This window comes from Leuresthes tenuis, unplaced genomic scaffold (assembly GCF_036924035.1).
Source record: "Leuresthes tenuis unplaced genomic scaffold, fLeuTen1.0.hap1 SCAF_1, whole genome shotgun sequence".
Taxonomy (NCBI): Eukaryota; Metazoa; Chordata; class Actinopteri; order Atheriniformes; family Atherinopsidae; genus Leuresthes; species Leuresthes tenuis.
The window spans coordinates 29,264,521-29,288,349 of record NW_027325355.1 but is presented as its reverse complement, the minus strand read 5'-3'; the positions used below and the strand labels follow the sequence as shown (position 1 = coordinate 29,288,349).

Here is a 23,829-nt window from a genome sequence, read left to right as displayed (position 1 = left end):
GCAGATTTCTCCACTGACACCGCAGTCCTGCGTCTGTTTCTACTGAGATAAAGTGGCTGAACCCTCACAGTTCATGTCACACATTTCTCCAAAAGCTCCACTCAAAATACCTTTTTAGCGTTTGGATTTCTCTTAGTTGGATCCTCCCAGTTAAATTGTGGGATTTCTGTGATTTTAAATAGTTATTTAAATACTTTTTCATTTGTTTAACACGAATAAAATCAACGTTCACAAAAGTTTTAACAAATTCAACTAGTTTCACTTTCAGCTTCAGAACTGGAAAATCCCACTTTTTAGGGTCCATACTTTCTAAAATGTTATTTAGCTCAAGGATGAAAGCTTCTGTTGTTCTTTTCTTACATGCAGACAACAGAAATAGGTTTTCTTCTTCATTTCTCACCGGTTTATTGTAGCTGTTCTTACTGCATTGACTTGAAGGCTTTTCTGGTGATACTTGAAGTAATTTTCTGGTGATTGAACGATAGACCAGGTCCAATCGGGTGGGATACGACACAGAACAGCATTATATTCTGCATTATAGCTGCCTTTTGTTTTCTTTGTGCTGTGTTTCCCATTGAGAATCTGTATGAAAGTGTATTTAACTTTGCTAAACTCTGGGTCATTGGGCCCCTTTTGCAGCGTTTCTTCCTTTAAATTGAGCTGCAGGTACAACACTGTGTGGCTCCTGGAAAACAACCCGCTTCAGTTTCAGCTTTCATGGTTATTTATGTGCCAGCAGAGTATCTTCTCCCTCAAAAAACTGTCCTTTCAGTCACCCCCTCTTTAAGCATTTCCAAAAGTGTGTGTTTGCATGTGGCCTTCGCTGGCCACAGCAAGGCGAGCGAAGGGCAGAGGGACAGTGAGGGAGAGGCGATGATGACAGGAGCAGCAGCTTTTATTTTCTGCTGCAGGTTTCCATGAGGAGCCCCTCCCCACCGGGTCACCACACAAACACCCCGCCCAGCTCAGGTCAACATTTGCATGGGTGGAATTAGTCTGCACTTCCCACTGAGACACACACAGACACACACTTGGATTTAGGTTGGGCTAAAGCTGGCCCCGGAGCTGAAGGATGAAAAAAAGAGTGTGTCAGGATCACATCGGCTTCCCCTTGGACCTAAATTTGGAGTGTGTGTGTGTTCTTATGCGTGTGTCTTTGTGAGGACCGTGCTGTTAAAAGTGAGGACCGGTCAGAGGCAGGCTGAGTGCTGGGCTGGAACCTGTGGATGCCTTCCAGATTAGACGTCTGTGTGTGGCTCCTCTTGTGTTTCAGACCTTCTCTGTGCTGTAGGCTACGGTCCAGTTCTGCGGGTTCCTCCTGAAACTGCACTGATCCGCCAGCACAGACGTAACAACAGCTGAAGAAAGCAGCTCACGCTGGTGCTGACGAGCCTGAAGTTGATCAACAGTACCAGACATCTGCTCCTGTTCAGCTCAAGGTTTTAGGATCTTTAGCTCTCAGTTATCATCACAAGTTATTGCAGGAAGAAACCGAGACGAGCTGCAGAGTTTCATGCTTCCATCTACTGAAAGAGTCTTTGTTAATCCCTTCAGTTAATTAAATCGATGCTCTGATGTCTTCTTATTGCATTTCAAATAAACCTACGGAGAATCTTTTCCTCGATACAAACATCTGCGCCTGCTCCTCTCAGCGCCTTACGTAACCGTGACAACCACAGAATTTAAGAAATGTTTCTTCCAGTTGTAAATTACTGCAGAATCTGTTGTGCGTTGCAAGCAGAAAGGTTAATAAATAAGTCTGCATGATTCATTTAGATAATCCCCTTTCCTCTGAAAGGAATCTGCCATAAATACACACCACAGGATTAAAGTGTGACTGCACAGCAAATGCCAAAGAGGGGTTACACCAGGCACCAAGGGACAGGAAACCTGGGCCGGCCAACAACCCGGTTCTGTTAGACTTTTAGCTTAAAAACACCCTTTCTTCCAAATGTGCCCTCAGATTGCTGTTGAATCATTTCAAATGAGCCAGCAGCCATTTGTAACGCTTCACCTTTTCTCTCTTATAAGTCCGGCCCGAGGCTACAGGAGCGCTAACAAGCTGCAATAACCAGCAAAAAAGGATTTTACGGGGAATTGTTATTCAATTTGGACAGGAAAGGTCGAACCAGTCCATAAGAAATGCACTCATTTTGTGCATATTTCTTCTGTGTAGTCAAACATTTGTCAGTTCTGGTTGCACCTACAGGGTTAGCTTTCCGAATAGCTCTCACTTTACTGCAGGTAAGCCATGGGCCGGCATTTTAGCCCAGTTTTACTTGATCTTAAGTGTGAAAATTAGAGTGAGAAAGGGTTTGAACATGTGCGGTACTGTTATTTGTTGGGAGAATAGCTTTGTCACCCTCTAAAATAAATGTGAAACTGGCTGGAAGAGGCTTTAAGAGCCTGGAGCTGCAGGGGGAAGTGTTTCCTATGAGATTGGACAGTTTCTGTCCAGTCAGAATCAGGCCCAAGATGAGTGATTTTAACTCCAGGGGTCACACACAGGCACATAGCTGCGTTTGTGTCTCCTGCCAAGTTTTGTTTCCAGTTAGCAACCGCGGCTAAGTTTAAAGCAGAGGGACGGCACACAGGTTACGCTCTGGTATCAGGTGGTAGTTTGGACGGGGGCCAGTGTGGCAGCCATCACTGATGTTTCCTGTCATGCGGATGGATTTCTGTGACCAGCTTATTCGGTGATGCTGGCGTCCTCCGCTCGCCCACACGGAGCAGACGGTGACGCATCCTTTTGGGTTTTATCTGCAGGAGCGCGTGCTTCTGTGGTGACGCATGGCAGCAGCAGCAGCAGCATCACGGCTGTCAGCTCTGAACTAAACTGTCACCCGCTTCCTGTTTCAGGAGACGGCGGCTTCACGGCGCCATGGCAACAGTGCCGGAGTATGACAGCATCTGACAATTAGTGGCCACTTCTGACCAAAACACCTCACTTGAGCTTCATAGAATCACATAATTGAGCTGAAATGCTGTGGCTTTCAAATGTGGCATTCCTCACTGCTAATTTCCTGCTTTTCTTGCTTCAGTTGGAGTTTTTTTTTAGGGGGTGTGCTTAAAAACAATCAGCGAGAAAGCATTTCTCTTCTTTAGAGGGTAGATGTGTGTAGTTATCCATCTCCAGTTAAAGAACTTGGGTGATTAGGTGTTCAAATGGGTGGAAAGTTCTCCTTAAATGCTTTGTAGGAAGCTCTGTGTGGGACAAGTCGGGTCCTAATATCTGTGATTTGAACCGGAGGGCGGCTCTGAAATGTTTAATTCCTTTCACCATGCACTGAATCAGCCGAACAGACCTTCTGCTGAGGAAGGAAGCCCAAAAAATACACAACTTCAAGCTCTTTAACGAAAATTCATCACAGAAATTCATAAAAGATGAGCAACAGCTTTAAAATAAATTTTAGTTTCTTATTAGTGTCAAAACTTGAAGCCAAAGCTAAAGGGGATGTGATTGGTTGTTATTGATCGTAGTTTAGCTGGGAAATTTCATGGAGGGTATTCGGTTAATTTACAGTTTGTGCCACCAGATGTCACCACATCTGAATGTCCCAACCTTTGCCCCTCGTCTGTCCCTCAAATCCTCGGATCAATAAAGAAGTTCAACACGGGTTTGTTCAAGTTTTAAACATCATATTTACATTTAAAGCTCCGTACCGACAGCAGAAAACTGTGAACTGATGTTTCAGTTCAAGCAGAAGCCATAAATGTAAGGTTTTTCATTCTTCCAGAGCCTTTACTTTACGGATGGGATTATTCTGTCATGTATTGGCCATGTTTATCCTTTAGAAACACAGTGAAGGGATCATGTGAGGACCTGAGTCAGAACTTCCTGTTATGAGCAGTTAAACCTTGATAGAAACACTTCAGATGATGGTTCAGGGGATTTCTGCCCCTTTCACTCACCGCTCTCCATTATTCTGTTGCTACCTCAACACACCAAACACACACTTTTCAGTTGTTCCCATGAAGGAGAGAATGCATGCGTCCAGCTTGAGGGAAACCAGTGCACCCAGTGTGCTTTTCAGAGCATCCCAGTTAGACAGAAGTGACCAGAACAAAGAAAAAGGCCCGTCTGAGCAGCCTGGCTGGACACTAAAAGCTGGAGGAGATGATAGTGTTGTAGCACTGTGATGGAGATGATGCTGAAACAGCCAGTTCAGATGGAAATGAGCGACCTCTCCCTGTGAGGTCAGATTGACTTGGACCGGCTCGTTCATTGGCTCAGCGTTCAAAGACGATGTTAAAGAAGTAGAAAACAGACGAATAAAGCAAAGAAGCAAAGCTGCCGGCTGCAGCAGCATCAGCTGTTCCAGCCACAGAGACGTAGATGTTAGCTTCATATGCTAAACTCTGTCCTCAGAGTCGTCTCTAACTGAGAGATGCTTCTGTAGTTCAAATAAATCCTCATTCAGTAACATTGTTCATTGAGCCTGCCTGTCATGATGATATGAACCGTAACAGTGATCCAACATGTGTAAAAACACTCACTTTGTGTCAGTTTAACACGTTAATGCTACATAAAGGGCTGTATTTACTGCTCAGGCTGGGTTTAAATCGGCACGAAAACCAGCAAAGAACCATGCCTGATGAAGTCTTTTCCAGTCATTCCCTCTCAGGTGGAGCCTGTACTTGGGTCACAGCTTCTTAAGCATCGTTTATTGATCGATTTAAAAGCTCTCGTCTGTCCATCGATGTGACCGCATTCGCTCAAACTTGGTCAGAGTTTAAAGTGGATTCGGCTTAGAAAGACTGAAGATCTGAGCAGGGAGACCAGATAATCAAACAACTTCGCATTACACTGCGGCTTTAAAATTAGCTTAAAATTCAGTTTATTCACTCCGTGCTCTGTGACAGTCGGCTAACTTCACACAGAGTTTGCTGCTGATAGTTTTGTGCAACATGGCAGGATATTTATCAGATTTTGAGTAAGATGGACGTTCTTACCGGAGTGAATAAGCTGTGCTGCAGGGGGGCGTGTGGATGAAGTGGTCCCAGTAGAGTGCCTGTGTAGAAATCCCTCCGTTAGCTCTCCTATAGCTGCAAGTAGCCACATAACAGCAGCTATGAGCTAACAGAGCTATAGCACACGTTCATTCATTCATCCTTCTTAAAGTATTGGTGAAATAAAGACAGATAATGCCTTATTTAGAGGCTGCATCCTCTAAGCCCCGTTCTCTCCGTTATATGGATCTCCAGTTATCTAAATATCTTCTGAAGGACGCCGACTTTCACCAAACTGTTCTCAGTGAGCAGATGAACGTATTTCAGGCCAGAAATAAGGTTTAAAAATACCGGAGTTCCCCTTTAAGATACAGCTAAAAGTGCAAAATTACCACAAGATGTGATTTCAGTACTAAGGAAAATTCCATCAACCTGAAATGGATGAAAAAGCAAGAGAGGTGAGCAAATATATGAAGTGGAAATAACTTTCAGACGCTCATTAAGAACTCATTTTTCTACTTTTTGTTGTATTTAGCCTGATCTTACGCAGAAAAATGGGAATATAAGACACCTAAAGGGAGACAAACTCGTCGCTGAGCTCCTCTCAGCTTGATAAAATGTACTTCAGCGGACAGGAATTATAGTTTATGTTCACATAAAAGAACCAGAAGACGTGTCCTTTTGTGGAAAGACAGAAAACCGGTTTGTTGTTGCAGCAAACTGTGTGAGAGCAGAAAAACGAAGGAATTATTGTTCGATTGGGAAGAAATGGAAGAAAAAAGGATTTGAATGAGAAGAGAAAGGTGAGAAAGCTTTTTCTTCTTCAGTAAATCATTGACCGCTGCGCTCGTAAACAGCAGCGACCGGCTCTTTATCTCACGTACCTGAGGAATTCGGGGCTGAGGTGGTAAAGGAGGGGCTGATCCCAGAGGGGAGTACCAGCAGCACCAAGGCATTTCGCTTCCTGGACACAGTATTCAACCGTCTTGAACGAGGGTATTTAAAGCCCTGAAAACATGTTTAGCTCCTAATGTGTGACAACTGAAGTTAGCTTCAGAAAGGCCTTTAATTGCTGCTGCTATATTTGATCTGAATCCCAGGACTGGAGCCGCCATGGCAGAGCTGTGACTTTGAGGATCGCTGCAGCTGGGCAGGTGTAGTTTGATTTACGGCGGGGGTAAAATCTGCATCAACGTGTCAGTGAAGCGCAGAGACCAAAATCTTCTGTGACACGGTGTGACAGCTGGGAATCTTGTTGACTTCCAGCAGGCTGAGAAGGTGATGAAATCCTGTATTTTCTCTCAGTGCTGTGGAGCGATGGGAGTCTGTGGAGAAAGAAAAGGAAAGAATGAAGCTAAGGACACTAATCAGAACCACATCAAGAGCAACATGTAAAATAAGCCTCATGGCACAATCTGCAGGGGCATCCCATGAATTTACAGGTCCACAAAAGTCTCAACCCCCCCCTCATTACTTTACATATTGTCAGGAAATAGTGGAGACATCTCCATGAATCTAAATACAGAGTTTTTTATCAGTTCTCAGCAGCTTTAAAGTGAATATCTGCTCTGAGCTCCTTTATTCTCCAACACAGCCTGAACCCTCTGAGACCAGCTTTGTGTCATTTCTTTAAGGAGTCTTCAGGAATAGTTCTCCAGGCTTCTTGAAGGACATCCCAAAGCTCTTCTTTGGATGTGGGCTGCCTTTTGTTCCGTTCTCTGTCAGATGATCCCACACTGCTTCAATAATGTTGAGGTCCGGGCTCTGGGGAGGATTCATCCCTCCATAAGACCTGTTGCCACTGATTTTCAGTCCACTTCTTGTGTCATTTGGCACAGCTCAGCCTTTTCTCCCTGTTTCCCTTCCTTAAGAACGGCTTCTTGACAGCCACCCTTCCATGGAGACCATTTCTGATGAGGCTTGGGCCAACAGTAGATGGATCAGCTGAAGGTCCAGATGCATCTCTCAGGTCCTGTCAGGTCACAGCTGGATTTTTTCCTCTTTCTTAAGGACATCACTTTCAGATCCTGTTCATCTGCTGTAGATAGTTTTTTAGGCCTGACTCTTCTTCTTTTGTCCTCCACTTGTCCAGTTTCCTCAAATGTTTTAAGGACACACTGCACACCATGCTGAGATATGCCAAGTTTTCAGCTAATAGCTCTTTGGGAATCACCTTGTTGCTGCAGAAATCCTATTTTCTGTCTGTCAAACTGTGTTTTCTTTGCTGTTTTTCATAGATGCAGCTAAAGAAATGGGAACAAATGATGTGTCTTTGTGACAAAGAGCCTAAAGATCCAGTTTAAAATGGCTTCTTTGCTAAGTTGTCTGTTCTGTGTCGACACAACACTGGTTCATCCCTTGAGTTAGGAGCCTTTTTTCTGCCTGAATGGTTCAAAGGTCAGAGTTCAGTGGCTGAACAAAGAAAAAACACTGAAAATGCTCAGGAACAAGGACTGAAAATGAGGGAAGAAGCAGAAAATGTCCAAAGAAAAACTGTGAAGGAGCTTCAGAAAGCTGCAGAACTGTTGATCAGGACACTTTAAAGGTTTCAGAAAGCTGCAGAACTGTTGATCAGGACACTTTAAAGGTTTCAGAAAGCTGCAGAACTGTTGATCAGGACACTTTAAAGGTTTCAGAAAGCTGCAGAACTATTGATCAGGACACTTTAAAGGTTTCAGAAAGCTGCAGAACTGTTGATCAGGACACTTTAAAGGTTTCAGAAAGCTGCAGAACTGTTGATCAGGACACTTTAAAGGTCTCAGAAAGCTGCAGAACTATTGATCAGGACACTTTAAATGTTTCAGAAAGCTGCAGAACTGTTGATCAGGACACTTTAAAGGTTTCAGAAAGCTGCAGAACTGTTGATCAGGACACTTTAAAGGTTTCAGAAAGCTGCAGAACTGTGGATCAGGACACTTTAAAGGTTTCAGAAAGCTGCAGAACTGTTGATCAGGACACTTTAAAGGGTTCAGAAAGCTGCAGAACTATTGATCAGGACACTTTAAAGGGTTCAGAAAGCTGCAGAACTATTGATCAGGACACTTTAAAGGTTTCAGAAAGCTGCAGAACTGTTGATCAGGACACTTTAAAGGTTTCAGAAAGCTGCAGAACTGTGGATCAGGACACTTTAAAGGTTTCAGAAAGCTGCAGAACTGTTGATCAGGACACTTTAAAGGGTTCAGAAAGCTGCAGAACTATTGATCAGGACACTTTAAAGGTTTCAGAAAGCTGCAGAACTGTTGATCAGGACACTTTAAAGGTTACAGAAAGCTGCAGAACTGTTGATCAGGACACTTTAAAGGTTTCAGAAAGCTGCAGAACTATTGATCAGGACACTTTAAAGGTTTCAGAAAGCTGCAGAACTGTTGATCAGGACACTTTAAAGGTTTCAGAAAGCTGCAGAACTGTTGATCAGGACACTTTAAAGGTTTCAGAAAGCTGCAGAACTGTTGATCAGGACACTTTAAAGGTTTCAGAAAGCTGCAGAACTGTTGATCAGGACACTTTAAAGGTTTCAGAAAGCTGCAGAACTATTGATCAGGACACTTTAAAGGTTTCAGAAAGCTGCAGAACTGTTGATCAGGACACTTTAAAGGTTTCAGAAAGCTGCAGAACTGTTGATCAGGACACTTTAAAGGTCTCAGAAAGCTGCAGAACTATTGATCAGGACACTTTAAAGGTTTCAGAAAGCTGCAGAACTGTTGATCAGGACACTTTAAAGGTTTCAGAAAGCTGCAGAACTATTGATCAGGACACTTTAAAGGTTTCAGAAAGCTGCAGAACTGTTGATCAGGACACTTTAAAGGTTTCAGAAAGCTGCAGAACTGTTGATCAGGACACTTTAAAGGTTTCAGAAAGCTGCAGAACTGTTGATCAGGACACTTTAAAGGTTTCAGAAAGCTGCAGAACTGTTGATCAGGACACTTTAAAGGTTTCAGAAAGCTGCAGAACTATTGATCAGGACACTTTAAAGGTTTCAGAAAGCTGCAGAACTGTTGATCAGGACACTTTAAAGGTTTCAGAAAGCTGCAGAACTGTTGATCAGGACACTTTAAAGGTTTCAGAAAGCTGCAGAACTATTGATCAGGACACTTTAAAGGTTTCAGAAAGCTGCAGAACTGTTGATCAGGACACTTTAAAGGGTTCAGAAAGCTGCAGAACTATTGATCAGGACACTTTAAAGGTTTCAGAAAGCTGCAGAACTGTTGATCAGGACACTTTAAAGGTTTCAGAAAGCTGCAGAACTGTTGATCAGGACACTTTAAAGGTTTCAGAAAGCTGCAGAACTATTGATCAGGACACTTTAAAGGTTTCAGAAAGCTGCAGAACTGTTGATCAGGACACTTTAAAGGTTTCAGAAAGCTGCAGAACTGTTGATCAGGACACTTTAAAGGTCTCAGAAAGCTGCAGAACTATTGATCAGGACACTTTAAAGGTTTCAGAAAGCTGCAGAACTGTTGATCAGGACACTTTAAAGGTTTCAGAAAGCTGCAGAACTATTGATCAGGACACTTTAAAGGTTTCAGAAAGCTGCAGAACTGTTGATCAGGACACTTTAAAGGTTTCAGAAAGCTGCAGAACTATTGATCAGGACACTTTAAAGGTTTCAGAAAGCTGCAGAACTGTTGATCAGGACACTTTGAAGGTCACAGGAAAGTCTGGCAGAAATGAGGCTGTCTTTGGGTCTTTCAGACCTAAATCTTAGACTCATCTTGGACTTGGATCTGGAAATCTCTGAAAGACCGCTTCAACAGAACCTGGATCAGGACTTTTTCTCAGTGTCAAAAGTAGATATCCAATGAGATTAGTCACAAAATTCACCATGTGCACCCTTTTTTGATGCATCATGCAGCATTGTATCCATGGTAACCGTGACCCTCATCACGTGTTTCTCCCCCATCAAGAATAAGTGAGAAACGTTGTCTCAGTCCGGAGTAAAGCTGAACCCGTCTGCATGCATCATATCTCGCTGCTGGTGACGAAAGGAGGAAGAATCTCAAAGCTGATTGGCCGAGGCGACGTTGAAACATTTTTAACCTGCAGCTTGCGTCCCGGTTGGTAGAAACGCAGCAGAAGTCGGTTTTGTTAGTCACAGCCAGTGGATCGAGCTTTGCTTTCCCAGAAGCTGGAAACCGATCTTTGGCTTTGGGGCATCACTTTATATTTAGAAGCATCTGTTTTTTTTTTTTTTGCTGCAATGTGTTTGACATTTTCTGGACTTTTTCGCAGAGTAAAAGCAAAACAAAATCCTCTTGCATGCAGTATTTCCTTCTCTCCTGCGCCCTGTGTCAGCGGCACAGTTTCCACAGGGTTGTCCCTGCTCCGGCTCTGTAATTAGGTGCTCTGTGGCCTGGCTGCTCCCTCTCTTCAGCTGCTGGCCTCTGGGCCGAGTCCCAGTCTGGACGGGCCGAGTGCGGCGCCCCGCAGAGACATCATGAGGCGTGAGCAGCGGCGCTCGGCGGCAGGGTGTCAACATGGCCTCCTGCAGCTTTCAGTGTGAGCTCTGACTCTGCAGGAGTTTTACTCCGGCTCTGTTTTGCGGTTGGAGCAGTCTGGGGCTTTCAGGGTGGGGGCCACAGCGTGTGGTCGCTGTAACTGGGACGTTATTGTGAGCGCTGCAGGGGCATCGGGGCTCAGATTAGCAGCTTTCTGTGTCATCGGCCTGAAGGGAGACGTGACGACAGCGAGCGGTCAGTCGGAGCAGGTGAAAGGTAAATGAAGCCAAGGTGTGGATGACGCCAGAGCAGAGAGGATCCTGGGACTTATTTAAAGCCCTTATTTAAAGCCCTCCCCCAGTTTGTTTTATGACAGGCAGCGCGGTGTCTCCTTACGTCATGACAGCGTTGTGTGGGCGCGTTAAATCACTGTCATCACTCCGGCGTGGGGTCAGTAATCCTGCAGCCGTCCTTCAACGATTAACGCGCCGGGCAGCGCAGCGTTAAGGAAGCAATGATCCACAGAAGCTGGTTTCAATTTAAAAATAGTGTCATGGCTGCCCGGCTTGTCCCATCAGCATGTGTATTATGTGGCGTTAAAAGTGTCGCGCTCAGCCAACTGAGTGCTGTCATACGCTGCATGGGTACCTGCTGCTGCCTCTGGGTCTCATCTGAGGTGAAGCCATGTGTGGGTTCATTCCCTCACTTCACCGGAGCCTCCAGGAGCTCCTGAGCCTGCTTTAAGGGTGCACAAACTTCCTGAAGCTCCTGAGCTTGCTTTAAGGGTGCACAAACTTCCTTAGCCTCCAGGAGCTTGCTTTAAGGGTGCACAAACTTCCTGAAGCTCCTGAGCTTGCTTTAAGGGTGCACAAACTTCCTGAAGCTCCTGAGCCTGCTTTAAGGGTGCACAAACTTCCTGAAGCTCCTGAGCCTGCTTTAAGGGTGCACAAACTTCCTTAGCCTCCAGGAGCTCCTGAGCCTGCTTTAAGGATGCACAAACTTCCTGAAGTTCCTGAGCTTGCTTTAAGGGTGCACAAACTTCCTGAAGCTCCTGAGCTTGCTTTAAGGGTGCACAAACTTCCTTAGCCTCCAGGAGCTCCTGAGCCTGCTTTAAGGGTGCACAAACTTCCTGAAGCTCCTGAGCCTGCTTTAAGGATGCACAAACTTCCTGAAGTTCCTGAGCTTGCTTTAAGGGTGCACAAACTTCCTGAAGCTCCTGAGCTTGCTTTAAGGGTGCACAAACTTCCTGAAGCTCCTGAGCTTGCTTTAAGGGTGCACAAACTTCCTGAAGCTCCTGAGCTTGCTTTAAGGGTGCACAAACTTCCTTAGCCTCCAGAAGCTCCTGAGCTTGCTTTAAGGGTGCACAAACTTCCTTAGCCTCCAGGAGCTCCTGAGCCTGCTTTAAGGATGCACAAACTTCCTGAAGTTCCTGAGCTTGCTTTAAGGGTGCACAAACTTCCTGAAGCTCCTGAGCCTGCTTTAAGGGTGCACAAACTTCCTGAAGCTCCTGAGCCTGCTTTAAGGGTGCACAAACTTCCTGAAGCTCCTGAGCCTGCTTTAAAGGGGCACAAACGTCCTGAAGCTCCTGAGCTTGCTTTAAGGGTGCACAAACTTCCTGAAGCTCCTGAGCCTGCTTTAAGGGTGCACAAACTTCCTGAAGCTCCTGAGCCTGCTTTAAGGGTGCACAAACTTCCTGAAGCTCCTGAGCCTGCTTTAAGGGTGCACAAACTTCCTGAAGCTCCTGAGCCTACTTTAAAGGTGCACAAACTTCCTGAAGCTCCTGAGTTTGCTTTAAGGGTGCACAAACTTCCTGAAGCTCCTGAGCCTGCTTTAAGGGTGCACAAACGTCCTGAAGCTCCTGAGCTTGCTTTAAGGGTGCACAAACTTCCTGAAGCTCCTGAGCCTGCTTTAAGGGTGCACAAACTTCCTGAAGCTCCTGAGCCTGCTTTAAGGGTGCACAAACTTCCTGAAGCTCCTGAGCCTGCTTTAAGGGTGCACAAACTTCCTGAAGCTCCTGAGCCTGCTTTAAAGGTGCACAAAGGTCCTGAAGCTCCTGAGCTTGCTTTAAGGGTGCACAAACTTCCTGAAGCTCCTGAGTTTGCTTTAAGGGTGCACAAACTTCCTGAAGCTCCTGAGTTTGCTTTAAAGGTGCACAAACTTCCTGAAGCTCCTGAGCCTGCTTTAAGGGTGCACAAACTTCCTGAAGCTCCTGAGCCTGCTTTAAGGGTGCACAAACTTCCTGAAGCTCCTGAGCCTGCTTTAAGGGTGCACAAACTTCCTGAAGCTCCTGAGCCTGCTTTAAGGGTGCACAAACTTCCTGAAGCTCCTGAGCCTGCTTTAAAGGTGCACAAACGTCCTGAAGCTCCTGAGCTTGCTTTAAGGGTGCACAAACTTCCTGAAGCTCCTGAGTTTGCTTTAAGGGTGCACAAACTTCCTGAAGCTCCTGAGTTTGCTTTAAAGGTGCACAAACTTCCTGAAGCTCCTGAGCCTGCTTTAAGGGTGCACAAACTTCCTGAAGCTCCTGAGCTTGCTTTAAGGGTGCACAAACGTCCTGAAGCTCCTGAGCCTGCTTTAAAGGTGCACAAACGTCCTGAAGCTCCTGAGCTTGCTTTAAGGGTGCACAAACTTCCTGAAGCTCCTGAGCCTGCTTTAAGGGTGCACAAACTTCCTGAAGCTCCTGAGCCTGCTTTAAGGGTGCACAAACTTCCTGAAGCTCCTGAGCCTGCTTTAAAGGTGCACAAACGTCCTGAAGCTCCTGAGCTTGCTTTAAGGGTGCACAAACTCCCTGAAGCTCCTGAGTTTGCTTTAAGGGTGCACAAACTTCCTGAAGCTCCTGAGTTTGCTTTAAAGGTGCACAAACTTCCTGAAGCTCCTGAGCCTGCTTTAAGGGTGCACAAACTTCCTGAAGCTCCTGAGCTTGCTTTAAGGGTGCACAAACGTCCTGAAGCTCCTGAGCCTGCTTTAAGGGTGCACAAACTTCCTGAAGCTCCTGAGCCTGCTTTAAGGGTGCACAAACTTCCTTAGCCTCCAGAAGCTCCTGAGCCTGCTTTAAGGGTGCACAAACTTCCTTAGCCTCCAGGAGCTCCTGAGCCTGCTTTAAGGATGCACAAACTTCCTGAAGTTCCTGAGCTTGCTTTAAGGGTGCACAAACTTCCTGAAGCTCCTGAGCTTGCTTTAAGGGTGCACAAACTTCCTGAAGCTCCTGAGTTTGCTTTAAAGGTGCACAAACTTCCTGAAGCTCCTGAGTTTTCTTTAAAGGTGCACAAACTTCCTTAGCCTCCAGGAGCTCCTGAGCCTGCTTTAAAGGTGCACAAACGTCCTGAAGCTCCTGAGCTTGCTTTAAGGGTGCACAAACTTCCTGAAGCTCCTGAGTTTGCTTTAAGGGTGCACAAACTTCCTGAAGCTCCTGAGTTTGCTTTAAAGGTGCACAAACTTCCTGAAGCTCCTGAGTTTTCTTTAAAGGTGCACAAACTTCCTTAGCCTCCAGGAGCTTGCTTTAAGGGTGCACAAACTTCCTTAGCCTCCAGAAGCTCCTGAGCTTGCTTTAAGGGTGCACAAACTTCCTTAGCCTCCAGAAGCTCCTGAGCTTGCTTTAAGGGTGCACAAACTTCCTGAAGCTCCTGAGCCTGCTTTAAGGGTGCAAAAACGTCCTGAAGCTCCTGAGCTTGCTTTAAAGGTGCACAAACTTCCTTAGCCTCCAGGAGCTCCTGAGCTTGCTTTAAGGGTGCACAAACTTCCTTAGCCTCCAGAAGCTCCTGAGCTTGCTTTAAGGGTGCACAAACTTCCTTAGCCTCCAGGAGCTCCTGAGCTTGCTTTAAGGGTGCACAGACTTCCTGAAGCTCCTGAGTTTGCTTTAAGGGTGCACAAACTTCCTGAAGCTCCTGAGCCTGCTTTAAAGGTGCACAAACTTCCTGAAGCTCCTGAGCCTGCTTTAAGGGTGCACAAACTTCCTGAAGCTCCTGAGCCTGCTTTAAGGGTGCACAAACTTCCTGAAGCTCCTGAGCTTGCTTTAAGGGTGCACAAACTTCCTGAAGCTCCTGAGCTTGCTTTAAGGGTGCACAAACTTCCTTAGCCTCCAGGAGCTTGCTTTAAGGGTGCACAAACTTCCTTAGCCTCCAGAAGCTCCTGAGCTTGCTTTAAGGGTGCACAGACTTCCTGAAGCTCCTGAGTTTGCTTTAAAGGTGCACAAACTTCCTTAGCCTCCAGAAGCTCCTGAGCTTGCTTTAAGGGTGCACAAACTTCCTTAGCCCCCAGGAGCTCCTGAGCCTGCTTTAAAGGTGCACAAACTTCCTGAAGCTCCTGAGCCTGCTTTAAGGGTGCACAAACTTCCTGAAGCTCCTGAGTTTGCTTTAAAGGTGCACAAACTTCCTTAGCCTCCAGAAGCTCCTGAGCCTGCTTTAAAGGTGCACAAACTTCCTGAAGCTCCTGAGCCTGCTTTAAGGGTGCACAAACTTCCTGAAGCTCCTGAGTTTGCTTTAAGGGTGCACAAACTTCCCGAAGCTCCTGAGTTTGCTTTAAAGGTGCACAAACTTCCTTATCCTCCAGAAGCTCCTGAGCTTGCTTTAAAGGTGCACAAACTTCCTGAAGCTCCTGAGCCTGCTTTAAAGGTGCACAAACTTCCTGAAGCTCCTGAGTCTGCTTTAAGGGTGCACAAACTTCCTGAAGCTCCTGAGCTTGCTTTAAGGGTGCACAAACTTCCTGAAGCTCTTGAGTTTGCTTTAAGGGTGCACAAACTTCCTGAAGCTCCTGAGTTTGCTTTAAAGGTGCACAAACTTCTTTATCCTCCAGAAGCTCCTGAGCTTGCTTTAAGGGTGCACAAACTTCCTTAGCCTTCACAAGCTCCTGAGCTTGCTTTAAAGGTGCACAAACTTCCTTATCCTCCAGAAGCTCCTGAGCTTTCTTTAAGGGTGCACAAACTTCCTTATCCTCCAGAAGCTACTGAGCTTGCTTTAAGGGTGCACAAACTTCCTTAGCCTCCAGAAGCTCCTGAGCTTGCTTTAAAGGTGCACAAACTTCCTGAAGCTCCTGAGCTTGCTTTAAGGGTGCACAAACTTCCTGAAGCTCCTGAGCTTGCTTTAAGGGTGCACAAACTTCCTGAAGCTCCTGAACTTGCTTTAAGGGTGCACAAACTTCCTTAGCCTCCAGAAGCTCCTGAGCTTGCTTTAAAGGTGCACAAACTTCCTTAGCCTCCAGAAGCTACTGAGTTTGCTTTAAGGGTGCACAAACTTCCTTAGCCTCCAGAAGCTCAGCTTTCTTTAAGGGTGCACAAACTTCCTGAAGCTCCTGAGTTTGCTTTAAAGGTGCACAAACTTCCTTAGCCTCCAGAAGCTCCTGAGCTTGCTTTAAGGATGCACAAACTTCCTGAAGTTCCTGAGTTTGCTTTAAGGGTGCACAAACTTCCTTAGCCTCCAGAAGCTTGCTTTAAGGGTGCACAAACTTCCTTAGCCTCCAGAAGCTCCTGAGCTTGCTTTAAGGGTGCACAAACTTCCTTAGCCTCCAGAAGCTACTGAGTTTGCTTTAAGGGTGCACAAACTTCCTGAAGCTCCTGAGCTTGCTTTAAGGATGCACAAACTTCCTGAAGTTCCTGAGTTTGCTTTAAGGGTGCACAAACTTCCTTAGCCTCCAGAAGCTTGCTTTAAGGGTGCACAAACTTCCTTAGCCTCCTGAAGCTCCTGAGCTTGCTTTAAGGGTGCACAAACTTCCTTAGCCTCCAGAAGCTTGCTTTAAGGGTGCACAAACTTCCTTAGCCTCCAGAAGCTCCTGAGCCTGCTTTAAGGGTGCACAAACTTCCTTAGCCTCCAGAAGCTCCTGGGCTTGCTTTAAGGGTGCACAAACTTCCTTAGCCTCCAGAAGCTCCTGAGCTTGCTTTAAGGGTGCACAAACTTCCCGAAGCTCCTGAGTTTGCTTTAAGGGTGCACAAACTTCCCGAAGCTCCTGAGTTTGCTTTAAGGGTGCACAAACTTCCCGAAGCTCCTGAGCTTGCTTTAAGGGTGCACAAACTTCCTTAGATTCCACTTTCCGTGGAGATCGAGTGTTTCCTTCTGGTTTTTCTTGGTATAATCAGTAATATTTCATGCCTGAAAACAGAAAGAAAAGTCCAGAAAATCGAATTTTAGTGACTGAAAAGTAAGTGAATACTGAGAATGAATCCATCCTCCTGTTGTGAGGAGCGACTGAAAAGCGTGAGAGATGCTGTCGACTGGGACATGAAATCATTTGCTGACATCTGATCAGAAAACAGCAGCCATGATGCCTGGTGCCATTAAACATTTAAACCACTGAAAGAATCACCTTAAACGGCCCAAACTGACCCAGTTTCTCTCCCCTCACTTTTTAAAACCATGTCCAGAAAGTTGCAAACCAGTCAATCAAATCGTGTCTTTCAGAGGTTATGCCGTCATTTCCAGTCGTGATGACCTTACCCCAGGGGTCGGGAACCTTTTGGACTAAGAGAGCCACGAAAGCAAAAAATTTGGAAATTTATTTCAATGAGAGCCATATAATATATTTTAAAAGTGAATTCAACTAATTGTCAGTATAATAAGCCTCTGAATTTATTAGCATATTATATTAGCATATATTAGCATATTATTTATTAGCATACTCGCCATCTGTGAATGGTTTTCAATGGTTTCAGCTAAGCTAGCAGAATTATAGCCACCTTGCCGGGTCCAAGTTGCTGCTGGCTCGCTTGTACCCTGCTCAGTAGCTCTAGCTTGTATCCTGCTCAGTAGCTCTAGCTTGTACCCTGCTCAGTAGCTCTAGCTTGTACCCTGCTCAGTAGCTCTAGCTTGTACCCTGCTCAGTAGCTCTTGCTTGTACCCTGCTCAGTAGCTCTAGCTTGTACCCTGCTCAGTAGCTCTAGCTTGTACCCTGCTCAGTAGCTCTAGCTTGTACCCTGCTCAGTAGCTCTGGCTTGTACCCTGCTCAGTAGCTCTAGCTTGTACCCTGCTCAGTAGCACTAGCTTGTACCCTGCTCAGTAGCTCTAGCTTGTACCCTGCTCAGTAGCTCTAGCTTGTACCCTGCTCAGTAGCTCTAGCTTGTATCCTGCTCAGTAGCTCTAGCTTGTACCCTGCTCAGTAGCTCTTGCTTGTACCCTGCTCAGTAGCTCTAGCTTGTACCCTGCTCAGTAGCTCTTGCTTGTACCCTGCTCAGTAGCTCTAGCTTGTACCCTGCTCAGTAGCTCTAGCTTGTACCCTGCTCAGTAGCTCTAGCTTGTACCCTGCTCAGTAGCTCTGGCTTGTACCCTGCTCAGTAGCTCTAGCTTGTACCCTGCTCAGTAGCTCTAGCTTGTACCCTGCTCAGTAGCACTAGCTTGTACCCTGCTCAGTAGCTCTAGCTTGTACCCTGCTCAGTAGCTCTAGCTTGTACCCTGCTCAGTAGCTCTCGGCACGCTTTCTTTCTGCTGTCTCCTGCCGGGTATTTTGATGCAAAGGTAGCATGGCGCGTGTCGAAGTGCCGCTTTACATTCGACCGTTTCATCGATGTAATTCTGTCTTTGCAAATTAGACACACCGCAGAATTTGCTCTCTCCACAAAGGCGAATTCTTCAGTCCATTCGGCCTGAAATGTACGATACTCGTCATCTTTTTTTCTTTTCGCCATCTTCTCGGTCGAAGGGTTAGCTTTGAGCTAATGACCGAGCAGACTGATTCAAAAGGGGGCGTTTACCTGTTTTACAACGGCCAACGTAGTCCAGTATCATCCAATTAAAATCATGGACAGTTGCTCCTGCAGCCCTGAGCAGGACATGAAAAATCGATGGATGGATTAAAACAAGTGAGAATATTTAGTTTTATCTGCGAGCCAGATGCAGTCATCAAAAGAGCCACATCTGGCTGGCGAGCCATAGGTTCCCGACCCCTGTTCTACAGCAAGGAGCTGACTTTGAGGTCCGGTGTGGTACCAGATCTGCGCCTGTTTGGGTTTACGTTTATCCCACTATTTACATTTTATGAATGAAGTATTTTTTGCCAATATGAGGCTATTTAATAGAAACTCCAACTTTATTACAAACTACATTTCATAAGAATCAGATGAGCTCGGGGGTCTCTTTCCAAAGATAAAGCTGGATTTCTTTGTAAAAGCCGTCCATGTTTCCTACGAAGAGAAAACGACTTCAACAGGTTGTTTTTTTTTACCTCTTCAGTAAGGACCAATCACATTCCCTTACGTTACCGTGCCAACGTCCAGCCAACAGGCGCAGGGCCCCGAGCAGATCTGGTCCGTTTGTGGCTTTTCTGCGGTTCTTCCTGTGTGGAGCGGGTCTAACTTGGCTTTAGTCTGTGAGGAAGTTCCTTCGTAGGTAAGGACGGGAAGCTGAGGTCACGGTGAGAGAAACGGGGTGAAGGAGTAAAGGTCAGCGGCAGAAGTGAGGATGCAGAGGATGAGAAACGGCAGCTGGTCTGAAACCAGGCTGTTTACCTGCTAATACTACAGAAACACCAGCTCTGCCATCACCTTCCTTCCCACATGATGCTTTACTGCGGGCCGGGCAGGGTGTGGGGGCGTGGCCTCCAGGTGAGCCTCCTCCTCCCTCTGTTTTTGGACCAGGAGGAACTTTTCCAGGACGTTGCTCAGCGAGACGTTATTGACCCGCCGTAATCACCTTTTTATTCCCCGTCTGGTGTTTCCTTTCCGGTCAGCAGCCTCTAACTACCCACTCGTCACCTGAGGCCTCTTTTGTAATGTTCCTAAAATACAGAGAGGCATGGAAGCCCATCTCTGCCCAGGAGAGACGCAGCTACACAGAGCAGCTTTGGTTTCTATTTTAATGGAGATCTGCAGAGGCCTCCCGGCTGCAGGTGCAGCTTTCCACAGCTTCAGTCGATTTCAGCTCGTTGTTTAATTCAATTCAATTCAATTCAACTTTATTTATATAGCGCCAGATTACAACAATTATCATCTCAAGGCACTTAAGTAATATAGTCCAATTCAAGCCAATTGGAATTCAATTCATTGTAATCATAATCCAATTAATTCATATGGAGCCAATTCAAAAAATAATATCCGAGCTAAGGAAACCAACAGATTGGACCGAAACTTGTCTTCAGTCCAATCTCCTGTCCTGAGCCTGAGGGACTGTGGAAAGGAACGACTCCCTTTAACAGGAAGAAACCTCTGGCAGAACCAGACTGAGGAAGAAACCTCTGGCAGAACCAGAACCAGGAAGGGTGGCTATCCGCCTCGACCAGCTGGGGTTTGAGAAGACAGAAAAGAGGGAAAAGAGGGGGGAAAAACACCATAACACCATTCAAAGGATACCTGCTGGAACAGGGAAACACAAGTTAATAACCACAATAATGTCACATGGACATAAAATCATTTAAGAAATTAATCAGGAGGAAAAAGAGAGCAAAGTGAGGAAAGGTGTGACAGATGAGCCATCCCTAACTATAAGCTTTATCGAAAAGAAAAGTTTTAAGCCTAATCTTAAAAGTGGAAAGGGTGTCTGCTTCCTGGACATTTACTGGCAGCTTATTCCACAAGAGAGGGGCCTGATAACTGAAGGCTCTACCTCCCATTCTGCTTTTAGGGGCCTGATAACTGAAGGCTCTGCCTCCCATTCTGCTTTTAGGGGCCTGATAACTGAAGGCTCTGCCTCCCATTCTGCTTTTAGGGGCCTAATAACTGAAGGCTCTGCCTCCCATTCTGCTTTTAGGGGCCTGATAACTGAAGGCTCTGCCTCCCATTCTGCTTTTAGGGGCCTGATAACTGAAGGCTCTGCCTCCCATTCTGCTTTTAGGGGCCTGATAACTGAAGGCTCTGCCTCCCATTCTGCTTTTAGGGGCCTGATAACTGAAGGCTCTGCCTCCCATTCTGCTTTTAGGGGCCTGATAACTGAAGGCTCTGCCTCCCATTCTGCTTTTAGGGGCCTGATAACTGAAGGCTCTGCCTCCCATTCTGCTTTTAGGGGCCTGATAACTGAAGGCTCTGCCTCCCATTCTGCTTTTAGGGGCCTGATAACTGAAGGCTCTGCCTCCCATTCTGCTTTTAGGGGCCTGATAACTGAAGGCTCTGCCTCCCATTCTGCTTTTAGGGGCCTGATAACTGAAGGCTCTGCCTCCCGTTCTGCTTTTAGGGGCCTGATAACTGAAGGCTCTGCCTCCCGTTCTGCTTTTAGGGGCCTGATAACTGAAGGCTCTGCCTCCCGTTCTGCTTTTAGGGGCCTGATAACTGAAGGCTCTGCCTCCCGTTCTGCTTTTAGGGGCCTGATAACTGAAGGCTCTGCCTCCCATTCTGCTTTTAGGGGCCTGATAACTGAAGGCTCTGCCTCCCATTCTGCTTTTAGGGGCCTGATAACTGAAGGCTCTGCCTCCCATTCTGCTTTTAGGGGCCTGATAACTGAAGGCTCTGCCTCCCATTCTGCTTTTAGGGGCCTGATAACTGAAGGCTCTGCCTCCCATTCTGCTTTTAGGGGCCTGATAACTGAAGGCTCTGCCTCCCGTTCTGCTTTTAGGGGCCTGATAACTGAAGGCTCTGCCTCCCATTCTGCTTTTAGGGGCCTGATAACTGAAGGCTCTGCCTCCCATTCTGCTTTTAGGGGCCTGATAACTGAAGGCTCTGCCTCCCATTCTGCTTTTAGGGGCCTGATAACTGAAGGCTCTGCCTCCCATTCTGCTTTTAGGGGCCTGATAACTGAAGGCTCTGCCTCCCATTCTGCTTTTAGGGGCCTGATAGCTGAAGGCTCTGCCTCCCATTCTGCTTTTAGGGGCCTGATAGCTGAAGGCTCTGCCTCCCATTCTGCTTTTAGAAACTCTGGGAACCACAAGTAAATCTGCAGTTTGGGAGCGAAGTGCTCTGTTAGGAAAATACCTTACAATTAAATCTTTAAGATATGATGGAGCCTGACTCACTTTTCCAGCTCTGGCCTGTTGGATTTGGCCTGTTGGAGGGGTCCTGGTGGACAAAGTGGAGGTTTTAGCAGATATTTCTCTTAGAGGCTGGCAGATGGATGTAAAAACAAAAAGCAGGAATCCACCAAAACTAAACTATGAAATAAACACAAAGCAGACCTGACAGGGTGAGAATACCTGAAGGGGAGGTGAGGATCCTGGACAGGTGACTGAACAGAACCCTAAAACATGAACAAACTAAAGTTTTTTGACCCGGGGAAGTACCTTAAAGAGCAGATTTCCTAAAGGAGCTGTTTCTGACACGCTCCCATTAAAAAAAAACTAACTTTTCTCATCTTACGTGCTTCAAATAGCGAGATGAGACCGGATGTGATGCTCCATTCAGCGCACCTTTCACTGTTTGTTGCTGCTCCCAAACACAGGATCCAGGTGCAGGAAGTACAATATGCAGCTTCTCAGAAGGATACAGAGAAGCTGCTGTTCTGCTGGAGCTGGAGATGCATGTTTGAGACGTTTCCTCGTTCAGATGAACCTTTATTTAGAGCCTGCCGGGTGTTTTTAATGTGAAGCAACCACTTAGTTTAGCTGCATCTGATTCTTTTTCTCTGAATCCAGCACCATTAAACTCTGCCACATAAAGAGATTATTACAAAATACTTTCTTACTAACAGCCTCAGACTATAAACAGCCCGAAACCTGCCATTAAAGTATCCTCTGCATGGCACTTCAGGGCAGCCGGATCCAACAAATTGAGCTCAACATTTCACATCAAATGATCTGAAGTGAGCTCGTTTGCAGCCAAGAAGGAGGAGGGAAAAAGTGAATAAAGAGAGAATAAGGTTGGCTTTCTGCTGCCTCCCAGCACATTGGTTTCTCTGTGCCCAAAGCAGAACCAAGCCTCACCAGAGCATACATTTATTTTTACGATATTTAAACAAACAAATAAAAATAAATCAATGCGAAACCTCAGAACCTGACCGAGGTGTGTTTAGGAGCCCCTCTGCCCTGTCAGCGAGCAGGAGACCACCAATTTCTCCCGGTCAATATTTGAGGAGCTAATTCGGAGAGTTTGTCCTCTCCGTTGAAGAGGGGAAAAAGAGGGATTTAGTGAATCGCGAGTGTTTATCTCTGTGTGCGTTCGCATGATGTCGCGCGAGTTGAGCTGCCGCCTTATCTGTGAGGCGGGCGTTAAAGTTGCTGCGTCCCACCTCGCCGCCTGCGGCCCGCTGCTGCCGCCTGCGGCCGCCTGTTGCCGCCTGCGACCGCGGCCGCCTGTTGCCGCCTGTTGCCGCCTGTTGCCGCCTGCGGCCGCCTGCGGCCGCCTGTTGCCGCCTGCGGCCGCCTGCGCCAATAACGCAGCTTTGATTAGAGGCTTATCGCAGCGCCGGCGCACCTCGGACATGTGACTCCTGCAGCGGGCCGTAAAAAACAAACGAGCAAAGCATCTGTCCTGGATTTGTTGCCTTTAGAATGTCAGATTATTGTCACATGAGGTCTGAAAGTTGACATTAAATCACATTAAAGTGCTGCCAAGAGGAAAAGTGATTGAAATAAATACAGATTTTATGGAAGATTTCCAGACAGATAATCTGCTGTTTTTCGATGCTGTAAAACAATTAAAGATATCCTTTTAACACTGAAGAAAAACACAGACCTGACTAGATGTAATGTGATTAAATCAAAAACTGACCCGACTGAGACTTTAGGTTTTATAACAGTAAAAAAGCACCGGTTCATAATCAGAATAAATATATGTTATTATTCCCTTGTTGTACAACAGGGTCAGTCAGGAAACTGTTCGTCTCTTCTCTTTAATAAGGGTCCAGCTCTGTTTCTCAGCTCATTTTCTGGAAAACCAGCTGATGTTTAACTTTAGATTACTCTGATATTTCAGGGAAGTTATTATGTAGACTGGTGGTCCAGTAAAGGGGTCCAGTGTGGCTGAATAAATGACTAAATTCTGATCATTTTGAACCCACTTCTTCCTTTGGGATATTGTCTTAGTTTACTGTGAAATAACCATTGTTATTTTAGGAATTCTTTGTTTTTTTGCATGAAAAATGTGTTTTTTTTGCACGAAAACTGCGTCTGATTGACCAAAATTCAACTGTATTTGCCAGTGAGTCCATTTCTTTAATCTCTAAAACCAAAAGGTCCCTGACGTGTTGGTCATTTTAAACTCAATTTCCTGTTATAGATCAGTGTCTTTTTGCACATATATTTCCATTCAGTCTAATATCAGCTCGTCTTAGCCCTCTTCTCTCAGTATTTTAGGGCCCAGAAAGCGTTTAAAATCTCAATATTCCCACAGTTTGGTGCATAACTTTCCCCTCGACCTGTTTCTCCTCCCATCAGACTCTTCCTCTGCTCTGGTCTGAAAGCTCGGATGCTCTGGGCTTTGGCGCTGAGCTGCAGCAGCTGTACGCCACCGCCGTCTCTCACAGGAATACACGAAAACGCAAAGTGTCCGAGGAGTGGCGTGTTGAGGAGAAGCCGCCAGCCGCTGAGGACCTGGCCCTCGCCTCATCGCCCGGTGAGCCAGAGTTTAAGTGAACCACAGCAACACATTCATATGCATTTGCTGTGA

At 46.1% G+C, this 23,829-nt stretch overlaps 1 protein-coding gene across 2 annotated transcripts in view; it reads left to right on the top strand.

Annotated features, from left to right (window-relative positions):
* Positions 1-23,829, top strand: part of nhej1 (nonhomologous end-joining factor 1) — a 33,556-nt gene that overhangs the window by 6,352 nt on the left and 3,375 nt on the right. For both annotated transcript variants that reach the window (XM_072378778.1, XM_072378703.1), the window contains exon 6: positions 23,598-23,775. In XM_072378778.1, coding sequence (XP_072234879.1) covers positions 23,598-23,775 — 178 coding nt within the window. The remainder of the gene's footprint in view (positions 1-23,597; positions 23,776-23,829) is intronic.